This window comes from Durio zibethinus, chromosome 2, assembly GCF_047325235.1.
Source record: "Durio zibethinus cultivar Kanyao isolate XHJ-2024 chromosome 2, ASM4732523v1, whole genome shotgun sequence".
Lineage (NCBI taxonomy): Eukaryota > Viridiplantae > Streptophyta > Magnoliopsida > Malvales > Malvaceae > Durio > Durio zibethinus.
The window spans coordinates 36806269-36827698 of NC_143163.1; the positions used below are offsets into that span (position 1 = coordinate 36806269).

Here is a 21430-nt window from a genome sequence, read left to right on the forward strand (position 1 = left end):
ACGTATAAAGGATGAAAAAACATAAAGCCATGACACTAATGTAACAAAAAAAAAAATACAAAGAGGAAAAGAGGAGATAATAAGTAAAAGGAAGTAAAGGGGAAATTAAAGCACAAAAAATATAATAAAATAAAGTGAGTAAAGAGAAAAAAAATAATAATAAGAATTAATCTTTTTGTGGTCACTTACATTCATAGATATGGTTTTATCTCTTTTTAAGATTTTTTTTTAAAATTTTTATTTTTATTAAATAAATAAATGCTTTTTAAAAGTGGAAGTCCCATGTATATAAACTCCCCTTTGATAGATACACATATTTAGGTCTTTCTCATTCTCTCTCCTCTCTCTTCGCCTTTCTCTTTCATAAGTTTTTTTTTTCCTCTCTCTCTCTTCTCTCAGGTTTCTCTCTCCTCTCTCTTTCTCTTTCTCTTTCTCTTTCTCTCTCCAGAAAGGGCAAAAACCCTAAAGAGCCGTTTACACCCCCCAAGTAAGTTTTCTCTCTCCTCTCACTTCCATCTCTCTTTTCCTTTTTTTTTTTGTCTTTCTCTCTCTTGTGCTTTCTCTTTCTAAATTTTTTGAATATATGGGTCCTTACTCCTTTGTTGTACTATGAGACCTTTCATTTATATTTTATTTATTTATTTGTTTTTTTTTTTTTTTGAGCTTTGGAGGTGAAGCTGTGAAGGAGATCTAGGAGTTATATAAAGTTTCCGATTTGAAAGCTCAGAAACTGCAATAAAAACCCAAACTTTTTATTCAAGCTTTTGTTTTTGTGGGGTTTTTTTTGGCTATATTTAATAGATCTTATTATGGGTTTTGATGCATGGAAAGTTTGGATCTTGGGACAATGTGGGAAATTAGAAATTATTTTGAATCTGAAAGTTTCCATTTTTTTGTTGGGTATCTTTAGATTTCCATTTCCGTTGCTTTTGAATTTTGGCATTTTCCATTTCTACTATATTTTTTATTTGCTGTGGGTTGAGATCTTTGGTTTCCAATTTTGGATCTGCGGAAATGTGAAGGCTGCCTGTTGAAATTTAACTCATTGGAGGTGGGTTTTTTTTAAAGAGTTAAAAATGTAACATATATTGTTACCCTTCGTGTTCTCAGGAACCAAACAGATTATGAGGCATTCTTTGAATTTTGAATCTTGTTTTTCTATCAGATATTTTATTTGGCTTTGTATGTATTTGGATCTGGCTTGCTCTTTCTTCATGTAAATGCGTTGAATTTCTTATTCGAGGCCTTTTTTTTTGTTTGAATGTTTCTGTTTTCAGTTTGTTTCCATTTTCTTGGTCTTTGTGGGTTATTCAATGGGAATGTCAAGCATGATTTGAATGGCATTGATGGAATAATTTAAATGATGGTAAAAGTTTAATCATACTGTTGTGTTGTTGACTATATGTAGCTTCATGGATGACGATGCGTTGAACATGCGTAATTGGGGTTACTATGAGCCTTCCTTTAAAGGACATCTTGGTCTGCAGCTCATGTCAAGCATGGGTGAGCGGGACACAAAGTCTTTTATTCCTGGGCGTGATCCAAATCTCATGGTTACTCCCAATGCTGCTTTTCACCCACGGGACTGTGTTGTTTCAGAGGCACCTATTGCCATGAATTATGTTAGGGATAGTTGGATTAGCCAGAGAGAAAAGTTTTTCAACATGTTACCAGTCACTGCTCCTAATTATGGCATTCTTCCGGAGACTTCGACAGCTCATTCATTGCCAATTTTGCAGCCACCACCTGATTCTGCAACAAGAGATGAGAGGGTGGTCAGTAGAGTTGAAGAGCCACCAGCTACTAAGGAAGGTGTTCAGTTGAAGAAAAGACAGGGCGGGTCTGCCCCAAAGACACCAAAGGCCAAAAAGCCTAGGAAGCCAAGGGATAATACCAATTCTACCGTTCAACGTGTGAAGCCAGCAAAGAAGAGTATGGATATTAAAATAAACGGGTACGACATGGATATTTCTGGCATTCCAATTCCAGTTTGCTCATGCACTGGAACCCCTCAACAATGTTATCGATGGGGCTGTGGTGGTTGGCAATCAGCATGTTGCACCACAAATGTATCCATGTATCCTTTGCCAATGAGCACCAAGAGGCGTGGTGCGAGGATAGCTGGGCGGAAAATGAGTCAGGGGGCATTCAAGAAGGTCCTGGAGAAACTTGCAGCTGAAAATTATAACTTTGGTGACCCAATTGATTTGAGGACTCATTGGGCTAGACATGGTACTAACAAGTTTGTCACTATCAGGTAGATTTAAATTGGTGGTAATGGTAGTGGGACTCCATCGCATATGGTCTGCTTCACCTGTATATATTTCTGTGGCCTTCTGCAGAGATCTTTTATGGCTTTTAGTTCATGAATTTTCAGTCATGATAATGTTTTAATATTTGAACATCATGCTTCTTTTGAACTTTTTAGTTTTTCATTTATGTTCGTGCTCTAAGAACATCGTGGTCGCCAACTTTAAGTTGTGGATGAGTTTTTATTCCTTGGATCCTGTTGGATAATCACCTTTCATCCACTCGGCAAGCGTTATTAAAGACTGGCAGTTAATTGCTGCTTTTCCTGGCTATCTTTAACTGACATCAGTGACATTTTATTTATTCCATTTATTTGCATTAGATTCTGAATGGTTTTTAAGTAGTGATTGTGATCCATTTATTTGCATTTTAAGTAGTAATTGCATAATTGAATATGTTTTATTAAATCCTTTCAGTTTTTTGGAGAAGAGATTGGTGGGGGGGATGGGGTGGAGGTTGGGGGTTGGATTGAAGTATTTACTTGGAGAACAAAGTCCGAGGTCTAAAATTCATAGTCTTGTCCCCTTTTGCTGACTATAAATTGATGCAAGTATTGCATTTTGATGATACTCATCTTATGTCAAGGATGAAAGTTTGTTAAAACTTAAAAATTGATTACATCTATGCTGATTTATTCTCTAATCTCTATTGCATAGATTTTAGAGTAATTGCTTTCTACTTCTGCATTGATTCAGTTATACTAAAAGATATAGCATAATCTTTGTTGGGAACTCTTGCCAAATTGTTCTAGGTGATGAAATAAGGCATGGTTTGTTGTGCATTTATGTTAAAGCCTCTTTGAAAGTCATTAGCTTTAGATATGTTGGTCAGTTACCTATGGTTATTCGTGCCTCCAGATTTTTCTATTATACCAAATAGCTATACTGAGAAGTAGAATGATCTTACTTCTCTTTTGCAACTCCGTCCAAATTCTACTCACTCTGTCATTTGCTAGCAGGGAGAAAAAAGAGGCATATTGTAGCAATGCCTAAGAAAATGTTGACTGAGATCAAGAACCAATCTTCTCCTTTCTTAAGCAACTGAAAGTTAAAAACCATAAGATATTCTGTAAAATGTATAAAACATGTTTTGGAGCATTTTGTTCACTAGAATTTGTGTAAACTTTGTTTCCAAATCATCTTGTTATTTTTAATAGAAGAATATTGTTCTAAGATCAATATGACATTGCCATGCTTATATTTATTGTTGTATGTGTTTTGCTTAGTCAGTAATGTGTGCAATTTGCTGGTCAAGGTGGTTTGTTGTCATTTAATTGCAGTGTTAAGGACAGATTTTATTGTTTCTTTCATTAGGTGCTGCGCTATTTATTGTAAAATCCATTAGGATATGGATATCATTGTAAAGGAAAGATTTGATATTTTGTTTACCGGTTGGCTCCTTTCCTCCTATCCCCTGCTGAATTGCAGCTTTTATAAGTGATGGTAGGTTCCACTGCAGATTCTGGTTCAAACAATTTGAAGGCTAGTTACTTCTTATTGTTGTTATTAGTCTTAATGATGTTAATTATTTTGATAGTTGTTACTTGACATTTGAATCATCCATTGATTCTATGGTAACAGGTTCCATGGTATAGGTTGCTATATCATAGTATGTATACTTGTCTGTCTGTGTATATGTGTATACCATGAAATCGGTTCCGGGGTCAGCTGGACATTTTTTGTTGAGGAATGTCAGAAAACTTATTTAGGTTTCATGTCGTTTTTTGTGGTTCATAATAAAAGATACCCTGTTTTACGTAGTTCATTTTTTGTTCCTCTGAACAAGCATATAGGCCCTTGCCATATATTTCCAATGAATGGTTTCAGAACTCGTAGAGGGAAGGTGGATATGGACTCTGGAGGCTTATTCGAGGTCTTTATTAGTCTTTGAAAACACCTGAATATGTTTGAGCATTGATAAAATTGAGTTCTATGAAGGCAATTATTTGTGTTCGCTTGCAGTTATTGTTCTGGAGACAAACTATATCTGAGTGTAGCCTAAGAATATAGGCCATATCAACATCAAGACATCAGGGAAACAATGATTTTGTTTCTTCCAGGAATTTTTTCATCCTTTTTCTTTGGTGTGTGTGCGCGCGCGCGCGTGTTATTATTCTTTCTTTCTGAGGCGATAGCCGATCCATGTTCCCCACCTTGTTCTAACGCTCAAAATCAACCATTACATTCATGATATCATAAATCTTAATTAAATATAAACAAACAAACGCGTACATAAAGATGGATATCCCTGCGTTACTGTATATATAGACGAAGAGTACAGAAAAAATACTGCATTTATAATCTTTTTATTTTTTGGTTTGCTTGTACACATGTAATCCAAAAAGAGTTGTCAGGAACTGATTGAAGGTCCTTGAGAGCAAAGCTAGGCATACATTAACGAATTGTTCGAACTGCTAAGAAACTAATTAAATCCGGAATTTCATAGTGATGATTATAAGCAGGCACATAGGTCCTTGAGAGCAAAGCTAGGCATACATTAACGAATTGTTCCAACCGCTAGAAACTAATTAAATCCGGAATTTCATAGTGATGATTATAAACAGGCACATTATCAATGGGTATAAGAGGTAGATTTGATGTACCAGCAGCTTCTTCAGGAGCAGCAGTATTCTTTTCATTAGGGAAAGAGAAACCATTGATCTTTATATTTTCATCAAAAACCACCCATTTGTCTGTTATTATTGTCTTCAAAGCTCCCCTTGTTTCTCTCTGTTCACAAAGTGCACTGTTTTCTTCACTCACAACTATTGCCATTTGGTTCTTTTCCTTGAAATCATCGTTCTTGTATGTCTTGGCTGAATCCCCATTGATTATTCTCTCAAGTTCTTGAACATCTTCCTCCGGAATGTGAGTAACTGTGGGGAATTCGTTGGCGTTTAAAACGCCATATTCCTTGCAAAATTCGAAAAATAGAGAAAGTTCTTCACCCTGTGTCGTTGCCTTTTGAAGAATCTTAAGGGCCATTACAGCTTCAAGTTTACCAACTGAATGTATTTTCAACAAAACCTTTGCAATCTCACTGCATATTCTGCTATAAACGTCGAATATCTCAATGATGACACAATCCATGGCTTCGAGAATTAAAAGGACCTTCATGTTCTCCGCTCGAGGCCTAATTTGAAGCAACATATCAAGCAAAGATTGCCATTTCTGCAGCTTCGAAAGCTGCTGCACCATCAATGGACATTCCTCGGTTTTTGATCTGTTGTCATGCTCAAACCAAACGACTGCTCTTCGATCTAGAAATGCAAAGTATTCACGAATAAAAGCATTGAAACCCCATGCTTTGCTTGACCTGGAATGTCCGTCGCTGAAACTCGACAGATCAAATGGCAAACGACCCATCTTTTGAACCGCTGGGACCTTACAATGAAAAATGCCATGCATGAGCATCAGCCCTTTAATGGCAACCACCCAACTCCGCGTCTTCTCCATCCTGTTAGACAGAGCCCAAACAAGAGGGCGTAGGCTAATTGGGGACGCCCGAATCCACGAAAACACTATTTGCGCATTCCTTTTTTCAATGTGATATTCATCATGACTTGTGGCCTTGATGATGGCACCCTCAAGATCAGGATTCCTAAAGGAAGTTCTTCTGGAAAAGTTGGCCAGGATTAGGCTGTTCTTGTCTTTAATAGCACCGGTGGCCCTCTTCCAGAGCGTCATTTTTTCGTGTTGAATCGTCGCCCAAAGAGGAATGCAGCGGATTGGGGGTGATGAAGCCCTTTCTCTCTATTTTAGCTTTGGGGTAGTTGTAACTTCGTAATACCCTTTAGTTCCTTATTGTTTGTTTCTATTGGTTCAACAATATTGAAAACCAACAGTCAATAATTGGACGTGTGGAAACATGGCTTACAACAGAGAAGAAAAGCAGCCACATTGCCAGCTAATGGAATTAGTGGCAGTGATTTGGTGATGATTGGCTGTCTTTCTTCCATTTGTTAGCATATAGTTGCAGAGAGCAGTATGGTATTTGAAGTTTGGACCGTCGCTACATGTTTGCCTTGTTCACGGTTATTATTTTCTCATTTTGAGCTGTCTCGATTAGGTCATTACGCGCTTATGTTTTTGTAACAAATGCGAAAATCATAGGCTATATATACGGTTTAAGGGACAAATTAACATTAGAATTTCTGCCTTCAATTTGGAGGTTTTGAATTAAAATCCTGAGATAAAAGAAGATTTTCTTTTATTGTGTATTGCTTGCAGGTAATATTAATTTCTAATACAACCCTTTGAATTGAATTTGTTAACTTGAGCTATCGAGAGTTCTTGCAGAAAATATTTGAAACTGTTCAAGTCATAGCATTCTAGAATAAAATCCAGAAAATAATGCCTAATAACAATGGATGATTTCTTGAATGACAAGAGAGAATGGTTGGAGGAAAAAAAAATCTCAAAACTAATCAATTTCAACAAGTACCCTTCTAGAAGAGAAAACATTAGCTAGAGTCCTGTCCAACAGGTACCCTGGCCATGATCCTGGTAAGTCATTTTGGAGCCTAAGAGAGACCAAGAGGACGGCCAGGCATCGAGATATTCCGGGCCTTTCTTCCGAGTTAGTGCAGCAGAAATCTGATCACAACTTGAAGCAGCGGACAGAGAGAAGCTATAAGAGCTTAGGCTGGACCATGAGGAACAAAGGTCGTCAAGCTGAGATCAACAGGTTTTGTCTTTTGTGAAAGAATTGGTGTTGTTAGCAGGCTTCTTTTAAAGACCTGCTAAACAATAACAAGAAGTTTTTCTTCCAAGGGATTGCGTCTGCATCAACTAAGGCAGTTTAGAGTTACGTGATTTTCTCCTGGTAGTAGAATAAGAATGTTGTCTCGAGACATACAAGACTCAAGAGCCCAAAATATATTTCTGAGCTATCTAGCTTATGGTATCTGGGCTATGTACATTTTTTTTTTGTTAAAAACGGATCTGGTTTGTTCAAAATTGCACACATACAGTGTTTGATAAGGATTGGCAAATTTCATTTAATCTAACAGAGTCTAGTGGTTTCTCTTTTTCCAGGAAGAATTGAATCTCATGTCTCTTTGAGCTTCTCGTATGCATAAAAAAGTTTTTTTAATTTATTTTCTTAATAACAAATTATCTTATACTTGATTATGAAAATTTTAAATTTTTCAAAAATGCTTCAAAGATTAATCATATATCAATTAAGTTATAATTAAAACATATAGTAATTAGCACATTTCAAAAAATACATATAATAATTACTATAAATGAATATATGTCAACCTTATAGTCTCATATGTAAAATTCAAAAGCTCCATAATTAATAACAAAAAAAACCCAGATATATACAATGCATGATAAGAGTTTTTCTCAAATAGGGTAATATACCATCAAAATAAAGATAATTAGTTTAGAATTTAAAATTTAATTTAATTGGTTCATATATTTAATCGTAAAATGTAGTATTCAACAGATTTTATATTTAAATTTGAATATTTTTTCTTTTATCCTTAGACCATAATTTTTTTATATAAAAAAAAACTAGTTTGAGCATAAAAAGAAAATAAGGATAAGAAGGTACATTAAAGCGAATGTGTTTGTATATAATTAGCAAAAGACTAACGTACGCTACAACATAGGAGAGGAGAAATTGCCCCCACCTTCACATTGATTTTGTTCAAATAAATGTTCAACGGCTAGCTAGCTAAGCTGAACAAAAGTGTCAAAAAGACAGGCTGCTACCCTCTTTTACTTGGATTTTGCCTCATTTTGTACACTCTCTGTTTAAGCTTTTGGCTCTACAATAGCCAACAGGATACCATGCCATAATATCACAGCTCACGCATGTCTCATCTGCATTTTCCAACTTGCACATAACCCAAGGAGAAAAAAAAAGCAGAAAAAAGTGGGAAATTGTAAGAGTTTCAACCAAACTACAGCTGCTTGTTCTTAAAAGCAAGAAGGATCAGTGATAAAGCTCTCTCCAATTTCATGTACACATAGAAAAGAGAGAGAGAGAGAGAGCCAGAGACCAAGCAAATTAATAAAGAAAGAAAAAATGTTAAAAAATAAATTATTCAAACAAAATCAAGAGTTAAAAATGGAAAAAAAAAATTGTATGGTGGAGAATCTTCCTTCGTCTTTCACTGTATAGGCGATCCCACACCGCCTCCTCTCTCTCTCTCTCTCCCTTCTTGCTTCTCCTTTTCATGCTATCCTTCTCTCTTTTTTTACTCTCTTCACCTTTTCTTTTATTTTTACTGCTATCAAGTCTTTCCTTGTGTCCTCTCCCTCTCTCTATATCACAGATACAAAGTAAGATTTTCACTGCACCTGACATGAGCTTAAGAGCATATTTCTCTACCGAATTTGCATTTAGGGATGTTTTTGTAAGTCCCTTCATCTCTCACTCCATGACCAGGATTTCTCAAATTGGGAAATTGGTCTCATATTTACTACACTTTTTTGTTAGCAGATGGTCTGCCTTATGAGTTTGCTGCACTGTGCTTACATGGTTCAATTGATATTATTTGGTTTCAGGATGGAAAAGAAAGTGAAGTTCCACTAATAGATGAGACCTGCTGGGAGACCAGACACAAGAGTGGTATGGACTTGCATCATCATGCAAATGCAATCGAGTTCGACATCGAGTTCTGGCCTGTTGAACATCCTATGGAGCCACAGGATGAAGATCGGCCTGTAAAATGCCCTATGCCAGCTTCTTCTTCCATCAATGTACGGTACATTGTTACTATTTTCGGCTCAGAATTCTATGCATGTGCTATAGCTAGCATTTCTTTGATTGGAAAATTTATTTTCCGGAAGAAGTTCGAATTATATAACCCTACCTTTTTTTTTATTGTTTTCTGTTTGGAAGACAACAATTGACAAGAAAGAGTCAATTCAAGGGTGGTTCCGAGCATATCTCTTAATGAAGACAACAATTTTTCTGACATGAAAAAAATATATATATATATATTTTTCTTTTCAAGGATGGAAAAGGCCACGAAGAAAGGGTTAGAGCAGCAGAAAGCTTACGAAAGAGATCAGAACTAACAGAAATGGTGAAGAAAGGAATTGTGGTGGCTACAGAGCCACCGGTTAGAGCAGTGCGGAAAAGGCATCACACTCTCACCCGTGACGACCACATAATGAAGCCTCTTGTTAGAATGCCTCCTCTCCGTCCACTACCAACTCAGAACCTCACCATTTTCCAAATGCTTGAGGAATTCGACAAGTTTAACTCTTGAAAAGGTATATGCAAAAACTAATACCTCAAAATTTCCCATCCTTTTCAATCCTGTAATGCTTAGTTTCAAATGCATCTGGAAAGATGTCAGAAAAAGAAAATCCCAGACTAGATGGGAAAAAGAAAATCCTAGACTAGATGTAGCCCAGGTTTCAGAACTGTAGTACTAGCATGTGCGAATACTTGTGATCTGTATGTTATTTATATCCAAAGCTTATCTTATTGAGGAACAATTATGACTCCCTGGAGGATCAAATTCGAATTATAACCCCATTTTCTAGACTTGTGTTTTTCGAAGAAGGTATTTCAGTTTCAATAAGGGACTGATGAAAAATAATAATAAATATTACACTGTTCCGTGGAGATCTGTATTCAATAAGGAAGTATTGTACTAAAAAAGTTTCGGAAAAAAAGATTCTCATATATAAATTCAAGTATTTACAAGTATATTGTAACGAATTCTTAAAGCGGGAGCGTACAGATTTGGTAGCTTTAAGATTTCAGCTAGGCCCAAATCAAGAACCAGATTGCACACATACTGAACTCCAAAAAGAGATGGACACAAACAAGCCCTTCCTTTTTTTAGTTTTTATTTTTGTATTTTATCTAATCCTTTCAAAACCATATCAATTCGCAGAAAGAACAAATGTAGAGCTACGAACCCAGTTAACCAATAGATGGCTCAGCAAAGGCAAAAGAGACGAGAATCAAAACAAATAAACAACCAACCAAGCTGAAATAATTCTCGGTTCTCAATACAGTCAAGGCGACCAGCTCATCTCATCGTCTGTTAAAAGCATGCGCTAACTACATGGCTGTCCAACTCTAATTTGAAATGAGATTTCTTTTATCTTTTATTATATTTTATTGTTAAATGGATCAGTGTTGCTCAACTTTTCCTTTTACAAAGATTATCCTCATATGTTAAGCACTCTTGCTTCAATGCATTAACAGTAATTCCCTTTTTTATTTATTTTTTCATGATATAATGTATATGCTTTGATTCTGGTATCTTCTGTGCAGCATCAAATCCATAATATTTTTTCTTAAACATTATCTTCTTTAACTTTAATAAAAAGAACGCAAATGATTTTGGTGCCAAAGTGACGTGTCAGCATGCAGCATATGGGGACAAGCTCCATTTGCAATTTTATATAGCACTCAGGAATCACAACAGACACTCTTTCCTTCTAACCAGTTACAATCTTTAGACAAAAAGCATTCCCACTACGTAAAAAAGAGCTAAAAAATCTGTAGCACTATTTTTCCTACAATATAATGTTACTGGTTTATAAAAAGAAGGGCACTCAGATAAAGGAGTAAGCTGTAACATTTATCATTCTCTCTCCTAATTTCTGAGATCAAACATAGGGTAGTTTACCTCTCAAAAACGAGCAGGAACCTGGAGTCAGAAGAAAGCTGTGATTCAATCCTTCCTGCACGTGCTTTGAGGCATGTGAACAAAAATTAACTTGAATGAACTTTATTCCAAAAGTGAAATACAAAGCGCAACAGCCATGCCAAATGTTAATGAGATTAAATGCACTGCAGTACTTTTCAATGTTGTGTTGCTATTGTTATTCATTTCTGCAAGCACGCCGGCAATGGCAATGTATATAAATCCACCAGCTGTAAAACCCTGAAAGAAAGGAAATAACAAAAAAATTGTAAACTTGCCACGACCACCAAAAGTAAATTATCGAACATGCCTCATAGGTCACCCTATTACCTCAATTAAAGATGACTGTCCAGGATCTTGTCCCAAAAGCAAAGCCTACAGGAAAAGCAACAAGTTTTTAACTAGTTCGCCTATCATTCAAAATAATAATTGCACTAGTGGCAGAGAATACCGACCATAGCAGTTCCTGCTAGTGCCACCAGCGCCGAAAGAAAGTTGAAGAACAGGGCTTTTGAAACACTGAAACCAGATCTTACCAATATACCAAAATCACCAACCTGCGCAGAAGAACAAACAAAGCCACGGAATTGAAATAATAATCAGTAAAATAATATGAGGTAATCCAAAAGCAAAAATTCAAGCCGCACCTTTTATGAGAAAGTCCGTGTTATGCTCCCATTTCATCATGTTAGAGGAGTTATAATGGTTCAGTCATACAAGGGATGAATTTTGAGTGTGTATGCGTGTTATGCTCCCATTTCATCATGTTAGAGGAGTTACAATGGTTCAGTCATACAAGGGATGAATTTTGAGTGTGTGTGCGCGCGCGCGCGCGCGCATGGTTGGGGTCATTTGGAAGGATTAGTAATGAAGGTAATGCAGTTCTCTTCTCACTCAAGATAAACCAGAGTGCCTACTCAGATAGGGAGCAATTAAATCAAACCTCATATTGAACCTGGACCATAAGAACTAATAGAATAACCTCATCATCCGTCTTTTTTTTTTTTTTTTTTTTTGGAGGGGAGCTATGCAGAAGATTGGGCTAGAACCCTAGCCCTGCCAAAAGTCTCACCCCCAGGGGGTTGGGTTAAACATTGGGGCCAAGCCCCAGGTCTGAATAACCTCAATGCTCCCCTATAGAGGGTAAGCATGCAAAGGACTGTATTTGAATAATCCACAATGCTCACAAACCATCATGGCATGTCAATCAATGATGCCATGCCCAAATAAAACAAAACATTCAATTATGAGTAGTGTTGTGCTTGCTAGAAGATAAAAAATATCCATGGTCCATTAATATGAAACACAGTCAAGGCATGGAAACTATTGCGACACAGCATCACATAAATAATGCAAAATCACATTGTATCTTCAATAATCATGATTCTGACAAATTGTATCTTCAACCTTTCTTTTTTCCATTTTCCATATTAAATGCATATTAACAAATATCAATGTTGTATTCAAATTTTAAGGACATCTTTATAAAGGCATAAATTAAGCTCATCAAATCATAAAAGAAATCAAACCTCTTGAGGAAGCTCATGTGCAAGCAAAAATAGAGTTCTGGACCACCCACCAACAGATCCATAAATCAAAAAAGCACTTCCTAAAGCCATCCCATCAGTAAAATTGTGCTGCAATTATAGTACATAATGTCTAATTAATGTTCAAGAACAAGAAGATTAAATTTCAAGAATACACACAGAAAACATACTTACAACACCATCAGAGAATAGATTGAGATAGCCAAACACCAGGTTTGATGGTGAATGAGAAGTTTCCTTTTCTACCAAGGTTTTAACACTATTTGCACAGCCATCTGCAGGATCTATATCTGATTTATCATCATTGGTACCAGCAGAAATCTTTCTCTGTTGGATGCAATAATGTGAGATTGATGAATAATATTAATTTAAAAATTTAAGTTCAAACTACATATCAATGTTATCATTAGAAATCTTCAAGTGTTCTACATCTCACTGTTGTCATTTTCTTCAAGTTCAAGCATCCCTTTCATAAATAACTTTAGGGAATTTAATTTCCAAATGGGCAATTTATCTTTACTAAGAAAGTAAAAAATGTTCTATTCAAGACACAGATGCAGGACAGATATTTTACTGGTCAATTGGACATGTTTCACAACTGGTTCACACACTTTCCCAAAACATGTCTACCCTCCATGCAGTACAACCCAGTTTCAATTCCAGAATTTGTAATAATGCCATAGCCAGCAAATATAATTATAGCCAGTCTCAGTTGTGTGTCTGTAGTAGGACAGAAATCTCATGTAAAAGTTTAAACCCTACCTTTCGGATTTCATGCTGAGTTGCATTATCTTCATTCAAAGAGCCATTTGACATGTCACCTAGTGATTGTGAACTGTTGTCATGAACATCATCATCATCATTTTTTAATTTTGTATTGCTCTTATGATGATGGTGGTGATGACCATGGCTCCATCCACTAGCCCTTCCAGAGTTTTCTTCAACATATCTGACCACCTTTTCCACAAGAAGAAACAGTACTATCCCAGCTATGACATAAGAAAGACCACCATGACAACACCATCCAAAATAAGATCAAGTAAAACATTAATACAACAGAAAAAATAAGAGATAACCTTTTATGAAGTCATTTGTATCAAAAAACATGCACATCCATAAAGTATTAAAGCATCACCTATTCAAAAGCAGATAATGCCTCTGCCTTCTATTTTTTCTGAAGTTACAGATTCCACAAGAAATTATGCAATAAAAAAGCTTATAAGAGTTCAAATGACAGGTTTTTAACATCAACTCTAGCTCAAGGAAAAGCCAAAAATGCAATATCTCCAATAAATCCAGCTATAAAACAAAAGTTTCTCATTAGCCTTTCATTAAATAACTATTTGGCACACCCAAACATTTGTTTCAATGGTGCACGTATCCTCCTCAAAAAGTTGCATTTGAATCATCCCCTCCCCATAAAAAATGGATTATTTGACTTCAAGAAAAAACCTCCATCTCCATGACTAGTAAAATCCATCAATTATGCAGGCTACAAAATCTTTAAAGTTTTTCAATTTTATTTATTCATTTATTTTCTTTTTTGGTATTTCACTTGGAAAATTCTATAATCTCATGCATTTGACTCCCATCTATTCCTTAACCACAATCAAACAGCATCAATGTTCTTAAACTATACATGCTAACACTTGATATCTTGCAATCAAAATTCTCAAACCTAACAGTGTGTTTGGATTGAAGGGAGAGGAAGGAAAGGAAAGTAAAGTAAAGGAATGTAAAGGAAACAAAACCCCATCTTCCCTTGTTTGGATAAATTTTTAATTTAAAGAAAGGGAAAGAGGTGGAAACCAAATAACCTTTGGTTTCCCTTATAAACCCAATTTTTTTAATACCCCAATTTGGAGGAAAAGCTAGGGAAAAGAAAGTTGAAAAATATTTTTTCTATAAAATGACTATTATGTCCATCTTTTTATTAATACTAAAAACCTAATAAAAAAACCTAAGCAGATCACAATTATCCTGTAATTTTTTCAAAACCATATCTTTTTTCAAGTAAGTTTCACATCTCTTTCAATATAAAAATTTTTTATAATTTTTTGGTGATTTGATTTTGATAAATGGTTGAATATGAATAAATATATTTTTTGGTTTATGAGATGACAGACTAGCTCAAAATCCATCAATGCATGTTTGTAAAATATCTTCCTGTTTCACTTGATTAAAAACCATTGATATAGCAGCAATTGTGAGGCCAGACAAGATAGCAAACATATCATGGTCCAGAAGTGCTCTAAAATTACAGGCAATAAAAGGTTATAATTGGAAAAAATTATTATAATGAATCATTTCCTTTCTTTTTCACTCTTTATCCAAACAATAGTTGTTAAAATTCCTTTCCTTTCCTTTCCTTTATTAATTTTAATTATCCAAACAAATGTTACATATATCCTTTTCTTTACTTTAAAAAACTTTCTTTTCCATTCTTTTCCTTTCCTTTCCTTTCCTTTATTAATATTTATCCAAACATAGCGTAAGTGTCAACCTCATTCAGTCCTAGTAGTTACCAAACGCTCATTATAGGTACAACATCCAAGGTTCAAACATAGGAACATATTAGTTCATCTATCTTATGACATGCATTTTAATTTTTCAAAAGTGATATGATTGCACAAGAAATTTCTTACATCACTGCAGATATAAAGAAAAGATAAGACCAGTCTACCAATATGTTCCTGGCATATTCATGCATTACACACACACACACATATATCTGTAGCTAATAACTGTTTAAACACTTGTCTAATATTCTGCTACTTACCAAGAATGTACAAGCCCACAGAAAGATCCTTTAAAGAGTGTGCATGTGCATGATCATGCTCAGTGTGAACGGTATGAGCATGATCCACATGGTCATCATGTGAGTGGGAGTGTTCACCACCTGCAAGACAGTTCATTGGTTAGTGACTTCACTAATAGCAAAATTCAACCAGCAAAGCATTGTACAAACTGCCCTAACACAAAGTCTGTCAACTTGTTTAGCCTTCAGAATTTAAGATTTGACCTTTTCATTAAATTAATAAAACCAACAAGCAGATATAAAAACAAAAGAAAGCCTAAAAATGACGCTTTGGTTATCCGTCTCTCCAGAATTTCACATATTCTCTAGGAGCACATCATGATGCTGAAAAAAAATGTTGGTGCATTGCTAACAGGTCTAGATACAAATAATTTCCTTGGGAGCCTTAGACTGAAGCTGAAAACACTTTGGTCCCACACAACTATCTAATTAGGCAACTAAGGAGTTACTGCTCCAGTTTTAATTACTGTTTTAGGCTTTTGTTAGGTTGGGGAATTAAAGTAACTTGCACTTGCAGGAACATACTAAAGCCATGGTCCATTTGGAACTTGTTTCATGTGAAGTCATATTATGGAGCCTTCAATCCTTGATTATTTACGTTAGTTTTTTTTTCCCCCCTTTTCGAATCAAGAATGTCAAAAATCCCTTTGCCCGGAACTATCAACACATCAGTACAACTTCTAAATCATGCAGGGTGTATATTGCTTCCTTGAGGCCCAAGCAGAAGCTTGGATGTTCAATAGCAGCCCTTTAATTGAACATCCAAAACCAGCTAATGGCTTGCAGATGCAATGTAATTCTGTGGCCTTCAAGACATACTCTAACATGTAAAAATGTAAATGCAAAGTAAACCTCTCACTGATTGTCAGGGAAATTGAAGTTTATGGATTATATTGATCCCAGAACTAGAATTAAAACTCATGCATTAAAGCCTCAAATATACCACAAAAATTATGGCTTATAACTAAGTTGAACTATCATCAATTGATACATGATCAAAATCATACCAAAAGCATGTGGCAACTGGTGAAGAAAAGCATCCCCTAACATGGCTCCTGCCTGTAAAATCAAGGTAAAATTAAATGTAGAAAACCATTTGTGTGTGTGAGAGAGAAAGAGAGAGTAGTGCTTTGAATAATGAGCTCTTAATATTGCTCAATCCAAAACTATGGAAAAATTAAAATCAAGAAATTAGACAAGGAGAATTATTCAATATAATAAAATCCCGTGGATTAGGGTTAAATATTCATTAAAAAAAAAAAAAAAAACAATATTCCAGGGTCGGTGTTTTAAAACAGAGACAACCTCTGTTACAAATAAAGGTATGGTTACAGACAGTAAGTAAGGGTAACTTTCTCAAAAAGTCATAGAAAGAAACTTATTCTAATGTAAGGCAGGAGGTGCAAGAGATTAAAGCTAAAATTCAGAAAAGAACGACTTTGAGCCACCTGGGACATCATCATCAGAATCTTTGAAAGCATTAATTGAAAAATGCAAACCACGGAAAACAAGAAACTCCAGTAGAAGATGTCGGGTGCGTTTTGGGAGCATATGTCTTATGTAATCTCTCCAATGTGAGAGCAAATGCTTTTTACTCCCAACTGAGGAAAAACAGGAATTTCACAAAAGAAGGAATAGCAAGAGCTTCATCATGTGGGTTGTTGCCCTAACCGACCAAACCACTGGAATCATAAAAATTAACTAGTGCTCAACTCTTTTCATGCCATATAATCAAGCAAGGTAACTTTTCATCAGTAGCAAGGAACTACATGTTCATAAGAAATCAATTAATAATGGCTCTATAGAGAGGGAACAAATTTCGTAAGGAATATCAAATGTAAGCTCTTCGGAAAGACTAAAAGAAAAAAGAAAAAAGGAAAAAAAAACATAATTACCATATCCTCTTTATCTTTTTGCCTGAATTTGATTATGCAGTTAAAAAGGTAACTGTTTTCCTTCTCTCAATGGGTAAATTAAAATAGTTTTATGGTTATCAATCATGTCCTAGACTAGAAGAAATTACAATGAAATTCCATCGTGGTTCTAATTTTAACTAGTACAAATAAGAAGTTAAGAAAACAAATACTTCAAGAAGACTTAAAATACATTCTTTTCACAGGAAACAAGCACAAAATGAAAGAAAATAAAGTAGATGTTTGATGTTAATTTTAATAAAATTAACGCACCCTTCTAAATTTAGTAAGACATAGGATTTCATTTTGTCATTAAAAAACTTTTTGAGAACATTTTTTCCAATGATCATTCTTTATTCATTAACTAAACTCACCTTTTAGTTCACAAAAACTACAAAAGATAAATGTCAATTTGATTTTTTTTATTTAATATAAAAACAAACAGAACTGAACAACTATCATAATTAGCATTCTCGACTAAAATGTTCAGAACAAATGATTCCTTTCTGAGAAACAATAATATAAAACATCAGTAATTTGCTCAAAATAACAATAATCATTATCAATGGCAAAGGTTTTATGGCCAATATAATAACATATAGAATATATATCCTGATCAGTTTTCCTAATTAACAGAAAATTTTTCTTTAAAGAAAAGGTATAATGATCAAGAAGCTGACAAGGATGAGGAGGTTCAGGAGGAGGAAGAGAACAATTAGGTTCCAAAACCCCCGAAAAAATTTATTGCAGTCAAAAGCAAAAGGCATCCTCAAGGCAGTGGGACCCTTCAATGAACAAAGATCTAAAAAGTGATGCAATGGAGTTAATTACAGATATTTGCATCTAATAAACCCAAAAAGAAATATAGAAATAAAACTATCTAAGGCCTACTCCTGCCCTCCGAAAAGATTAGGCAAAGGGTAATCACGTTCAGGATACATAACATAATGAACAAACATATGCAGCTGAATTTTGCAATCCAGCCATACAAAAAGGAAATATCAGCAGATAATTTGAATCCTAGTTTATGCAAATCTAACAATCTTAGGACTCTCCTGGCAGAAAAGGCAGAACATTACATAATTGAAGTTCAATATGATTGCAAATCAGTAAATACATTTTCCTAAATAATAGGAAAAATATGAAACTCAAGTGGCAGAAGAGAAGCTCATGAAGCAGTATTTCAAATTATTCAGTCTTATAGTTAACATTGAGGACTATTGGCGATCAAAACAAGGGAAAGCAGAATTGATCATGAAAATGCACGATACAAATCCTACAAGCACCTAACAGATACCAACAAGTTAAAAATAACAAGTGAAGATTCATTATACATACTTGACACAAAAAAGCAGTAACAACATAGAGGAAACAATCAATAGTAACAATAAATATTAAAACAAGGCTGCATATTATTCAAGCACTCAATAGATGTTATCTTGACAATATTTACAATTAAAATTTATATGTCAAATAAAAGGTTTGAAGAATCTAACCCCAAATAAAGCCAATGAATCAACAACTGCCTTGGATGGTTTTCCTTGTACTGCAATAACATAATCAAATTTTAAGTTCAACTATCAGGATTAGTATCTTATCACGAAAGCTAATAATTAATTCAGCAGAAAATAAAGCGAAAGTTAAGACCAAATATATAAATAATTACGCTTCAGGAATTAACTTACTAAATATCACAGGTAAAATAATCAGGCAAATAAGGGAAGCCAAGCTTACTAAGAGTGAGCATCCCATTGCATGTAACCAAAGGCCTGTCAAAAACACAAAGTCCTAATAAGGCTTAAACCTCCCAGCAGAATGGCATCGGTTATATGAACTAGACACATTTTGGATGTTCAACAACAAAAATGCAAAGATCAATCAGAACAGAATAGAAAGATTTAGCAGCCAGTAGAGAGGAGAAATTCCAACATGACAAGCAAATGCGGAATAGAAAAAACAAAATCCAACAGCATCATACCAATATCAGCATTAAACTCAATGGTTGGTAACCAACAATTTTCTGAACTATCACCTTGGAGACCATTTTGGAAGCAGTATTCAACTAAGTCTACCAGTCTAGTAAAAGAATGAAGTTTCTGGAATCAATAATAGATATTTATGCACATTCTTCTCCAATTAATTTGGCCAATGCAGCTAATAAGAGCATAACAGTATGGAGCAAGAGTCAATTTACTGAACCTACTTAAGCTCACATCACATTGATGAAAATATATGTATCGCAATATTGTAGCATTAGGTTATCACAATATTTTGCCTACTTTAAGGCAATTACACCTTCCCAATAAGACCAATGGCAAGGTGGCATTCCATGAAACATTTTCTGGAAAACAGTGTACACACTTTGCCTTATGGACAAATGGCTAAATGATAAGTATTAGAAGCTTATATTATGTATGATTAAACCCAACATGCCAAGCTGGTTCTGGCACTATAAGGAGGCAGGCCATCCGTTAACCATCTGTCATGCAGTAAAACTAAATGCTTAAACACAAAACCAATAGCAACTAATTGATACAACATCCAATCCAATATGCAAACCTACAACCAGCTACAAACCAGATCTTCATTATTGACTTTCCTTGCTACAAGTTGATACACCAGCTGAATCCAATGCAATAGGCCAGAAAGATCTATTTTTAAAGGGCCAACTCAGCACACCTCAAGTAAAAACCACACTTACAATTGGATTAAAACTAATATCCCGATCTCACTACTCTCAACTGATCTAAAGCCATAAAACTAACAAATCAGCTCAAGTATCAAACCCATCATCAAGTTGATTCAAGTCAATAAAATGAAGTAATCAACTTAACAGACAAGCTTTTCCCTCAGAAGTTAAGCCAAACTTCATAAAGTTTCACCTTTTCCACTCAAACTCAACTAGAGAAGACACTAAATATACTTCAAAATCGACTTAAACAGTAAACTTGATTTAAAATTACCTAAACCGGAGAGGTCTTGATGATAATGGTCGTGATCATGATCATCTCGATAGAGCCCAAATCCGTACAATTTCATGTCTTCGTCCTCAGCCAACTCCTCCGGCAACATCATCTTCTTCTTCTTCTCCTCCTCCGAATGGAGGTGATGATGATGGTCATGATCATGGTGATGTTGATGGTGATGGTGGTGGTCATGTCCATGATCACAATGGTGATGATGCCCATGGCCCCCGTGCGCCAGCGACACACCGAATCCACTCCCGAAACACAGATCCAAACTCACCATAACCAAAAGCACCGCCAAAAATATGGGTGTTTTCTCAAAAGACATTTTTTGTTTAAAATTAAAAGAAAATACCCTTTTTTAGCTTTTAGGGAAATTGAAAGAAAAGGCTGTGTTTCGATGGGGGAGTAATAGAGTAAGAAAAAGACGGACTAGGAACGGCGTTTGCAGGTGCCTTCAATGGTGATGAAACAGACAATGACTAAGAAAAGCAGGATTACGGCCACTATGATGCCGAACGTAACCACATCCATTTTTGTAACCAATTACTGCCTTTTTATTTTAATAAGTAAATAAATAATTTTCATTTTATTTCGTTTTCAGCGTAATTTTCTTTTCTGTGATTCTTGGAATCATAAAACAAAATGAAAAGAAATTTCTGACACACTAAAGAAACCCCCAAATTGAAGACCGACGATAAGGTAATGCTGACTTAGGATGCTATATCTGTGCAACAGATAAAATGGTTTTTTTTCCTGACAATTTTTGACGCTTTCTCCTTTGCAATTATTATTAATATGACATTATCATGACGACATAAGAGTAAGGGATAATATTGTAATTTCAATATTAGTAATATTCGTTGGACCCAACATTGATTTGATGGATCGTGAAAGTTGCTTGATACTGTCAAGCAACGTCGTTATTGTGTTTACCGTTACTTCTTTTTGAGACGTTCGGTAAAAAAATTGTTAAAAATTTTTGTTATAGTTACTTGGTGGATGGGTAATTTTTTGTTTTGTTTAAATGATTGTAAAAATTTTATTTTTATTTTAAAAATATAAATAAATAAATATTCCCATATTTATTTTGTTATTATATTTTAAATTTAAAGTTTAAATAAAATCAATAAAATTTTGTATCTAATTCACACATGATACTAACTCGATTAGTTACTTTTTAATATAATTTTTAGTCTAATGAAAATAGAATGTAGTCTAATAAGAATGAAATTTATTGGAAGTTG

General features: G+C 34.9%; 3 protein-coding genes and 1 pseudogene across 6 annotated transcripts; 2 read left to right on the top strand and 2 right to left on the bottom strand.

The window, feature by feature from the left end:
* The first annotated feature begins 307 nt into the window (after positions 1 to 307).
* LOC111318137 (protein BASIC PENTACYSTEINE2 pseudogene) lies at positions 308 to 2618 on the top strand (annotated as a pseudogene). Of its 2 annotated transcripts, none has more exons than XR_016333824.1 (2): positions 308 to 487; positions 1409 to 2618. The product of XR_016333824.1 is annotated as a protein BASIC PENTACYSTEINE2 pseudogene, transcript variant X1 (transcript). The 2 variants fall into 2 exon arrangements; XR_016333825.1 differs by lacking the exon at positions 308 to 487 and adding an exon at positions 608 to 1051.
* Positions 2619 to 4409: 1791 nt separating this feature from the next.
* On the bottom strand, positions 4410 to 7176 carry LOC111318136 (putative clathrin assembly protein At1g25240). The gene has a single exon (XM_022920802.2). It carries the CDS (start codon positions 5994 to 5996, stop codon positions 4827 to 4829), a length of 1170 nt encoding a protein of 389 aa, XP_022776537.2. The 5' UTR covers positions 5997 to 7176; the 3' UTR covers positions 4410 to 4826.
* Positions 7177 to 8439: 1263 nt separating this feature from the next.
* LOC149520178 (uncharacterized) lies at positions 8440 to 9684 on the top strand. The gene is made up of 3 exons (XM_089754829.1): positions 8440 to 8680; positions 8832 to 9026; positions 9284 to 9684. The coding sequence occupies exons 1-3, from the start codon at positions 8501 to 8503 to the stop codon at positions 9539 to 9541; spliced, it is 633 nt and encodes a 210-aa protein (XP_089610955.1). The 5' UTR covers positions 8440 to 8500; the 3' UTR covers positions 9542 to 9684.
* A 982-nt stretch (positions 9685 to 10666) lies between these two features.
* LOC111318138 (IAA-alanine resistance protein 1-like) lies at positions 10667 to 20954 on the bottom strand. Of its 2 annotated transcripts, XM_022920804.2 has the most exons (11): positions 20181 to 20954; positions 18903 to 18986; positions 18714 to 18763; positions 16312 to 16363; positions 15266 to 15385; positions 13249 to 13475; positions 12661 to 12813; positions 12469 to 12576; positions 11395 to 11496; positions 11270 to 11314; positions 10667 to 11179 (listed from the first exon to the last, which is right to left on the bottom strand). In XM_022920804.2, the coding sequence occupies exons 1-11, from the start codon at positions 20509 to 20511 to the stop codon at positions 11024 to 11026; spliced, it is 1428 nt and encodes a 475-aa protein (XP_022776539.2). In that variant the 5' UTR covers positions 20512 to 20954; the 3' UTR covers positions 10667 to 11023. The 2 variants fall into 2 exon arrangements, with proteins under 2 accessions (XP_022776539.2, XP_022776541.2); XM_022920806.2 differs by lacking the exon at positions 18903 to 18986 and having other exon boundaries at positions 20181 to 20928.
* Positions 20955 to 21430: the final 476 nt, after the last annotated feature.

Excerpts from the sequence above, each read along its gene's own strand:
- LOC111318136 (XM_022920802.2), bottom strand. The coding sequence starts at position 5,996 with ATGACGCTCTGGAAGAGGGCCACCGGTGCTATTAAAGACAAGAACAGC.
- LOC149520178 (XM_089754829.1), top strand. The coding sequence starts at position 8,501 with ATGCTATCCTTCTCTCTTTTTTTACTCTCTTCACCTTTTCTTTTATTT. Across the intron at positions 8,681-8,831 it reads TTGCATTTAGGGATGTTTTT|GATGGAAAAGAAAGTGAAGT; the intron begins GTAAGTCCCTTC and ends ATTTGGTTTCAG. Across the intron at positions 9,027-9,283 it reads CAGCTTCTTCTTCCATCAAT|GATGGAAAAGGCCACGAAGA; the intron begins GTACGGTACATT and ends TTTCTTTTCAAG.
- LOC111318138 (XM_022920804.2), bottom strand. The coding sequence starts at position 20,511 with ATGTCTTTTGAGAAAACACCCATATTTTTGGCGGTGCTTTTGGTTATG. Across the intron at positions 12,814-13,248 it reads CTCAGCATGAAATCCGAAAG|AGAAAGATTTCTGCTGGTAC; the intron begins GTAGGGTTTAAA and ends TGCATCCAACAG. Across the intron at positions 11,180-11,269 it reads GACAGTCATCTTTAATTGAG|GGTTTTACAGCTGGTGGATT; the intron begins GTAATAGGGTGA and ends CCTTTCTTTCAG.